We start from the raw sequence: 9,517 nt of genomic DNA, 5'->3' as shown, positions 1-9,517 counted from the left end.
TCGCTAGACGTAAAAAAGCTGGTTTTAAGCTCTACGCTGGGCTTTGCAACGTCCAACTTTAGGATAAATATTTACACCTGTTGCACCAGCTAAAACTACAACCAGGCGCAACTACGCCCGGTGTAGAGGATGCGCGTCCACGCAAACCCATTCTCCCGCAGTGACAGCTGAGACGACACCCACGCTGCAATGGCTACAACTACTAATATAAAACTGAATTGCTCAAGACATTATAACAAGTGAAGCCACCGCAAAATAATTTCATTAACAAAATATTTCCTAACGTCCACATTTTTGTATCTGAGGTCTCCCTGCACATTCCCATGACATATTTCTTCAGACTAACACTACAAAAAAAAAGGTGACAAGTTAAGTAAAACAAAATGAATGTAATACAATGCTTCTCTCTAGAGTTATTTTTTTTTCTAGCTATCGAATTTATGTACAATGAAATATTTTTCCTGAGGTAAATGTGGATTTACGTGACACTTGTGCATTTTAGCCTCTTGACATCTTTGTGTGGCTGAAAAAACACATTTAAAAATTTTAGAGTTTGTGATAGAATTGACAGAATTTAAAATGTGATACTTTATTTCTGATTAAAAAGTAAGCACAAAACATACTGCGATTATTGGATGGCAGGAACGCTGCAAATGATGAGACCAATTAAAGACGTTAAGTAATTTCCAAGCATTTACTGTCCAAGCAAGATGTCGAATGGAAATATTAAGGGAATACTTTAAGACAGTTATAAACCATTATAAGCATGGTAAAGTAGATTTGTATCTTATCTTTGAGAGAATTTGTGTCGTTAATGCGGTGTTAGCTGTAAGTTTCTTTTTTACTTTCACTTTTATAACTCTTGCGCAAAGTTTGCGTGTTGCTTGCATGTGTTGCTTGACCCCTCCCCATAATAATTGTTTATAGGCCACATTATCCTGCCCGAAAAAACCATAAACGTTACAGTCGGCGTCTGCAATAATTCATTAAAAACGAATCATGTCCGAGCAAATCATGACTTTTCACTATGCCTATCTTTGACTAGGTGTAAGATTTAGTTTCAGACGTAGCACTACGCCGAGATGGTGAAACGGGTATAAATTCTACGCACGACTTAAAGCACATTTTACGTCCAGCCAAGTCTTACAACCGGGCATACGCCCAGCTGGTGCAACCGGCCCCAGGTCTACATAATATTTACATATGCTGTTCATAGGGGATGTACTGTATCAGCCCTGCAGGTACAGCATTAAATATTATTTAAACCTATTACTATTAACATTTTTACATAACATTTATTTATCTTACAATTCTGACTTTTCTTTTCTTGTAAATGTAAGTTTATATCTTCTTATTCTGACTTTATTACTCGATTTAACTCAAAACTAGTGAGTTTGTTAATTATGAAGGGGGGGGAAAGAAAGAAATGTGGGATATAAACTCCTTTTCTGAGCCGAGGGGAAAAGAGAGAATGATGAGTTGTTTTTCCTTATTAGAACTGTGAGATATAATCTCAGAATTTCGAGAATAAAGTCAGAATTAGCTGTCAGTTTTGATCCTCCTCACATTCAATCCTTCATCCTCATCTTCCTCACTGAGCTCTACAATCATCAGCTTTCATACAGACACACAAAAACCTCAGCTGGTTTATTATGTGTCTCACACATTTCTCCTGCTCACTGACAGAAATGTGAGATGATTTTCCCCATTTTGTTGCTTTGATAAGAAAGTACAAACTAAAATCATAAATATGATCAAGTTTTGAAAGTGTAGTGATTGTTTTCAGTGTCACTTACCGAACTGATCTGGATTCTTTAACCACAGGTAACAGATACTGAAGAACTTCATCTGCTGTATGTTGTGATCCAATAAACTGTTTCAGATCAAACACATCCATCTTCTGCTCTGATGTCAGCAACACAAAAACCAGAGCTGACCACTGTGAAGACGAGAGTTTTGCTTGTCTTATTTCTCCAAATTTCAGATAACGTTGGATCTCCTGCATCAGTGAATCATCACCCAGTTCATTCAGACAGTGAAACAGATTGATGAATTTCTCTGGAGAGTGATTCTTTCTGATCTTCTGTTTGATGTACCGAACTGTTTCCTCTTTGTTGTAAGGACAGCTTCCTGTCTGTGTCAGTAGTTTTCGTAAGAGAGTCTGATTGGACTCCAGTGAGAGACCCAGAAGAAAACGCAGGAAAAGATCCAGATGTCCATTCTTACTCTGTAAAGTCTCGTCCACAGCTCTCTGATGCAGCTCAGATAATGAATTACATTTTTTCAGTTTTAAAACCTTAGATAACAGACTTTGTTTAAGTTGGCCAGCTACATTTTTCTTCTTGATTGTACAGGAGAGATGTGCATATAGAGCTGCTAGATGTTCCTGAATGCTCAGATGAACAAAGCTGAAGACTTTCCCCTGATACAAGCCAAACTCCTCTCTGAAGATCTGAGTGCACAATCCTGAGTACACTGATGCTTCTGTCTCATCAATGCCACACTCTCTCAGATCTTCCTCATAGAAGATCAGGTTTCCTTTCACAAGCTGCTGATAAGCCAGTTTTCCCAGTTTGAGGATCATGTCTTCATCTGTCACCTTCTTCTCATAGTCCTTCTCATGTTTGATGTTGGTCTGAAGGATCAGGAAGTGTGTGTACATTTGAGTGAGAGTCTTGGGAATCTCTCCACTCTCTGCTCGACTCAACATCTTCTCTAGAACAGTGGCTGAGATCCAGCAGAACACTGGGATGTGACACATGATGTAGAGGCTCCTTGATGACTTCAGGTGTGAGATGATTGTATTGGCCAGACTCTGATCACTGATTCTCTTCCTGAAGTATTCCTCCTTCTGTGGCTCATTGAATCCTCGTACCTCTGTCACTCGATGGACACACTCAGAGGGGACGAGATCAGCTGCTGCTGGTCTGGAGGTGATCCAGATGAGAGCAGAGGGAAGCAGATTCCCCACAATCAGGTTCGTCAGCAGCATGTCCACTGAGGCTGATTCAGATATATTACACAGTTTCACTTTACTCTTAAAGTCCAGAGACAGACGACACTCATCCAGACCATCAAAGATGAACAACACTTTATATTCATCACTGGATATTTCCATTTCTTTAGTTTCAGGGAAAAAGACATGAAGAAGATCTGAAAGACTGAGTGTTTTGTCTTTCATCAAGTTGATTTCTCTGAAAGGAAGTGGAAATATGAGCTGGACGTCCTGATTCTCTTTCCCTTCAGCCCAGTCCAGGATGAACTTCTGCACAGAGACTGTTTTTCCAATGCCAGCGACTCCCTTTGTCAGCACAGTTCTGATGGCTTTGTCTTGTCCAGGTAAAGGTGTAAAGATGTCATTGCATTTGATGGCTGTGTCCTCTGTTGCTGTTCTCCTGGATTGTGTCTCAATCTGTCTCACCTCATGTTCATTACTGATCTCTCCACTCTCACTCTCTGTGATGTAGAGCTCTGTGTAGATCTCATTCAGCAGTGTTGAGTTTCCCTGCGTCGCTGTTCCCTCATACAGACGCTCAAACTTCCTCTTCAGATTTGATCTAAACGTGTTAAGGACCTCATTGCTGTAAAATAAAAATGTTAATAAGCACAATGTCTTATGTATTCTGTATCATATGTTCAGATCATATCTGAATACCTGAGACCAGGCCGTGTATCTCTAGTCTTTAAGTGTCCTCGCTGAACCGTAGACGTGTGACTCTTCATAGACGAACAGCTGGACTCTGGTTCTGATCTGAGATTAAAGTTCAGCTTTTAAATTACTGTATGTAACAAATCTACTATACATTTATCATGATCAAAATCATTTTAAATAGCACTTTATAATCATTTTACACAATGTTTATACAAGAATTGTGAACTGTTTCCTGTCATTGTATGTTGACATGCTGTGTTCAGAATGACACTAACTCATTGTTTACTGTCCAGTACACAGTACATACTGCCTACTACTTTAAGAACAATGTGTGAAACAGTAAACAATAAACAACAAACAACATTTTAAAGTCGTATGCTACAGTGTTGTCACATGACAAACAGTGAACATTAATTGAGCACAGCTAAGTGAAATTGTTGGTAGGTGACATTTATTTATACGTCATTACTGTAGTACATTATAAAAGAGTATGTAATAACATATTCAGTGTAAATTAGCACATTTATTAAAATTATTAAATGGATGCCGCCTGGAACAAAGCCTTCCTACACCTACCGCTAATCATACCCAATAAACACTTCATTATTAATTAACATTACACAAAGCAAATAGGTATTTAATTGTAAATAGTGACTCCATTTCTTTGTAGAGATTGAATTCTGTTTATATGATTGAAATATTAATTTTATTTATAGATTGTATGTTATCTATATATTACTGCTATTTTAGTAATATATTTGCATACTACACACAATATACAGTACATACTGGATACAGCAGAAATATTAAGAGTATTATGATGGTATGAAATTTTGAACACAACATCAGTTTCCTAGTTTGTGCCTGTTCGTCCCTTCTTAAGTTCATCGGTTGTTCATTCAGTTTCCTCATTTATCTTTGTGTATTTAAACCCTGAGTTCTGTCTGTTTATTGATCGTGTTGTTGATAGTAATGTGGTTGTTGATACTTTGTTTACTCCGGCATGTTTAGATTCTTGTTGTAATTAAACTCTTTCTTTAAATGTCCTACATTGTGTGTTTACTGCAGTCACCTACTCCAACAGTCACGCTATTGAAGGAGTGGAATCCTGGATTGATTCATAATAATATTAATGATTATTTCTTGTTATTATTAACCTCTTAGATTGTTTGATGATTAAATAAAGTTAAGAGGTAAAACATATATTAGTAGTTATAGATAAGGTTGGGTATCGAAAATTGATTCCGATTCCAGAATCGGACACTTAAGGTCAGGAATCGGATACTTCTTGTGAAATTAAAATCTCGATTCTGCCTATCGATTCCCGTGTGGTTCTTTTTCTTTTTTCATCTGTGCCTGACCTAGTGATCTGCCAGGACCTTGCTCGCTAATCTAAGTGCATAGCGCTCCAAAGTATGGCTAGACTTGCAATCAGAAGTCGAAAAAGCAAAGTATAATATTTGTGACAATCTAAACATGTTGCAATAGATGTGTCACCACCAATATGACAAAGCATTTTAATTTAACAGATGGTTAAAGATCACAAACACGATTCAAATACCAATGTGATTCTGTTCCTAAATTACAATGATTCATCTGTTTGTGCAGCGTACAATCAAACTAGTGTGATTTGAACATTCAAATCTGCGTTCATGCTGCCGCTGACCTAAAGAGAGACACTGTCATGTATATGAATGAAACAGTTTCACAGTCTTTTCAACCACACAGTTCATTATTTCTGTTACAAACATTCAAATAATCACAGAAGTACTGGGATAAAAATTCATAGTCCAGATATAAACTCTGATATACATGGTAGAGATCAAAATAGAGTAAATCATCCTTTTGAAAGTTAATTTGACATTCCAAATAATGTTAAAGATTTATCAATTACATTGTTATGCCAGTAGATGGTGAAAGGGGCCTGTTAATAATGTATTTGTCTTTGATCATTTATTCAAAAACACTGATTCATCCAGTAATGAACCAAAGTAAATCTTGAGTGATCACTGAATCATTTACTTATAAAGTAGGCCTACATGTGATTTTGTTTAGTTGTCTAATGTTTTTTTTTCTTCAGAATCGTAAGAGAACCATTTAAACTTTTGAACTTCCATTTAAAAAAAAAAAAAACAACAACAATCCAATTTATCCAGAATCACGCAGCTCTATTTTGCAAACAGCTCTTAAGTGAATCTTGTTTTTATGTAGCCTGTTGATTTTTGTTCATGGTATTCAGCTGCAACTAAATGTTTAGCAAAAAAGAAAAGAATAAATATGCTTGATATCATCTCTTGTTCACATTGGAATCGAAACTGGGAATCGAAAAGAATCGTAATTGATAAGTGGAATCGGAATCGATAAAATTCTAACGATACCCAACCCTAGTTATAGACTATGGTAAGAAAGGAATGTGTGTCCTTTTACATGCTGAGCTCTGTTTTTCCTCAGGGTCATAGTGTCACGACACAAGGGGTCATCGGGATATCCCATTTACATGACCAACACGTGATTAGAACATTTCTGCACATTAGAAAATAAGTTGAAAATGGATTTAGTCTGTCTTTCACTCGCTAAGAAAATGTTTGCTTTTCATTTAGTTCATTCATGAAAATGCACACCTGCTGGAAAACTGTTCTTAAAGCTGTTCCGCCAAAAGTTCTCAATTCATGAAAATGCTGGCTGTTTTTTCAAAATGTTGCCTATAACATGCTCTCAGACAAAGAGTCGTAAACTTCCCAACAGGCCCCAACATATAGAGCTGTGGCTCTCGATCACAAAGAGTCAGACTAATAACACTGGTGTTCAATTTCACTCAACCCTGGAATTCATCCTCATGGAAATGTCCTTGAACAGACATTTCTCTCTTCTGCATGCTTTTAGTTTTCATCACTGAGTGACTCGTCTCAGTCAGTCTGCGGTTCTTCTGGTTCCTAAGAGGATGAAGAGGATGAGCTAGAACTCTTCATGACTTCCCTAAGTTTGTGCCAGGCTGTCTTTCCATTCCCCAAAGACCTCCAGATTTCAGCTGGGTCTCTTTCTCTCAGCTCTTGGTTCTTCTTCTCTTTCCACATGGGAAGAAACTCCCAGTCACCATCGAGTCAGAACATCTTTTTTTAGTTCATCACTCTTTAGACCCGGAAGAACGTGATCACGATTCCCAAACCACCACTGCTACAAATCATCCAGACTTTCACCCGAGACTGCATTCAGACACTCCTTCAATGACCAAGGCAATGCAAGTATCGTACATTTAACTAAACAAACAGAGGTTTAGTATAAGCTGTAGACAGCACTGATGGTTTCACTCATGTGGTTAACTGACTCTTTCATAGGGCTGGACAATAATTCGATATCAATATATATCATGATAGAATTTTTTTCAATAACGGTGATATGATTTTTAAACCTATTTCCGATATTTCGATATACATTTGCATATATATATATATATATATATATAATTTTATACATTAGCATTTGTCACTGAATGACGTACAGTGCTCAGCCATCAGAAAGAGCAGAACAGAATTGCGTGATGACGTACATCACAGACACGCTGCCAGCGCTCAGCAGTAGTTGGTTAAGCTCCGTCACGGAAAGTTTTAGCTACAAAATGAGTACCCCTGACCAGAAATTATATTTCTTACCAGAATAATATTTCTTGCCAGAAACCTCTAGAGCCTGTCATAGGGTGTCATCAACACTAGCGATGTTAATTTCGGTTATTTTTTTGATTATTAACCGTTAACCGACAAGATTATTTTAAATTAGAATTTAATTATTTTAGAAAGGATAAGTGTCTGTGACCCATTAAAATACTAACATTTGTTTTCCCGGATTAATTTTACATGCGCAAAAAGCAGCAAACAACAGAACATGAGGATTCACATGGACACGTCGCATCACCTGCAGCTTCTGCGAATGGAGAAAAACATCATGAAGCTAGGCTATATATATAATGAATGAATAGGCCTATAAGATAAATCTTTTTACTTAATAAAACAAACAAAAAAAAGTGCAACAAGTAGCTAGTATGCAGAGTTTTAGTTCATTTTTGTGCTGCGCGAAAGGAAGACGGCTGAAAGCGGCATCCTATTTTTCTTTATTTTACAAACAGCAAACCGTTTACAGTTTTGATTATCTGTAAAGAGTCGTTTCCCCTGTTAGAAGGAAAAAAAAAAAAAAAAATCAAGTGATTGCGCCGGCGCCGCACGCGCACACACAATCAGACAAACATATGGGAAAAAAAAAAAATATTCACACTGCTTAATCGTTATCAACGTACTGCCGTGATATTATGCCAAACATTTTTTTATGTGGATATTTTAATGCGAGAAGTACAAAACCAGGTTTACATAATAAATAATATTTTAATATTCAAATACATCTTGAATAGGAGACATCTGGATTTGTGTCGTGTGAGAGACCCAATGTTAGTTTCAGTTTCGCTTTAGCCTAAATGGTTTGGTTTTGGCTTGTCGCCAGCTTCTTATATTTTTCATTCTTGTTCTTTTCTAAATAATGTTAAATTAAAAGGATTTTTTGTGGAGTGAGGGGAACTAAAATAGCCTAGCCTATGTTTATAGTGTATTGTAAATATTTCGCGTCGACACCAGGTCTTTCTGAATGTAATAATAAAATCTGACTTAACGTTATAGTCCTACGCGATTTATCTTTTTTCTCTCAAAAATGCAATTTCATTTTATTTTAACAATCCAGAAAACAATCCAGTTTTAAAATATTTTGATTACTGAATTACTGAAAAAAAGACCTTTTAAACCGTTTAACTGATTGTATTAAGCAGTCAAAATTCTTCTGTCGGTTAACGGTTAACCGGTTAAAATGAGCATCCCTAATCAACACTCAACAATGTTCCGGTCAGAGCAATGTGTTTTTGTTGTTGCTCGCTCTTTATTTATTTTATTGTATTATTTTTGTTTCTTTATCCTGGCTGAAGCAGTTTGTTTGTTATTTCAATTTATAACATAATGTATTATAATATAATGTTCTAGTTTAAATAGAAATATATTATTGTTAATAAGCTGAGTCTGAGAGTTTTATTTATTTGATAGTTTATTTCACATTTCTTGTTTGTAAAGGCTAAATACAAATAAAATGTGAACCTTATTTTTTTTGTACTGTTTTTATTTAAAAAAAATTTTTTTATAATTTTAATAGGAGGAGCCTGGAGATATTATAGACTTTGCAAATTCAGTTTGCAGACATTTGTAGGTACAGACATCCATTGTGTGTGTCCTCAGCATTTTTTTCCTGAGGCTTTTTTATATTGTCCGTATCGATATCGGAATTATATCGTATCGACCGAAAATAAGAAATATATCGTGATATAAATTTTTGCCATATCGTCCAGCCCTACTCTTTCATAGCTTCATCTTCTTGTTTCTCTAATGGTTTCTCACTCTCCCTTCCCCATGTATGATTGTATGTTTGTTTGTTTAGATTAGTTATGTGTTAGTCCTTTGTCAATAAAACTCTTGTGCACAAATTGAGCAGCCTACGAACTCCATCAAGAGTGTTGAAGCTGATTTCTGCTGATGAAACAGCAAACTATTTTCTTAAGTAAGTTTTTCTTTGATTGATTCCATCCTTGGGTTTTACCTGTAAATTCCCCTACACTATATTCATATTTTTATACAAATATTATACCTGAGATCAGGCCGTGAATCTCCACCGTTAAACCTCATTGGTTCTTTCATAGATGCATCACTCTTCATAGACACACAGCTGGACTCTGGATATGATCTCATCTGATGAACTGATCTATGAGATTAAAGCTCATCATTTAAATTACTGTAACAACTCAACTACATATTTATCATTATCAAATTCACTTTAAATAGC

At 36.2% G+C, this 9,517-nt stretch overlaps 1 protein-coding gene across 18 annotated transcripts in view; it reads right to left on the bottom strand.

Moving 5' to 3' along the window:
- Positions 1-1,781: 1,781 nt before the first annotated feature.
- Positions 1,782-9,517, bottom strand: part of LOC127161352 (NLR family CARD domain-containing protein 3) — a 32,195-nt gene continuing 24,459 nt past the window's right edge. For 17 of the 18 annotated variants that reach the window (XM_051104047.1, XM_051104056.1, XM_051104064.1 and 14 more), the window contains 3 exons: positions 9,323-9,436; positions 3,656-3,751; positions 1,782-3,581 (listed from right to left, as the gene is read on the bottom strand). In XM_051104047.1, coding sequence (XP_050960004.1) covers positions 1,793-3,581; positions 3,656-3,751; positions 9,323-9,436 — 1,999 coding nt within the window. In that variant the 3' untranslated portion in view covers positions 1,782-1,792. The remainder of the gene's footprint in view (positions 3,582-3,655; positions 3,752-9,322; positions 9,437-9,517) is intronic. The other variant, XM_051104057.1, reaches the window with a different exon arrangement.

Source organism: Labeo rohita, unplaced genomic scaffold, assembly GCF_022985175.1.
Source record: "Labeo rohita strain BAU-BD-2019 unplaced genomic scaffold, IGBB_LRoh.1.0 scaffold_620, whole genome shotgun sequence".
Lineage (NCBI taxonomy): Eukaryota > Metazoa > Chordata > Actinopteri > Cypriniformes > Cyprinidae > Labeo > Labeo rohita.
Note: the sequence above shows the minus strand (reverse complement) of the source record. Positions and strands in the feature narration are given on the sequence as shown.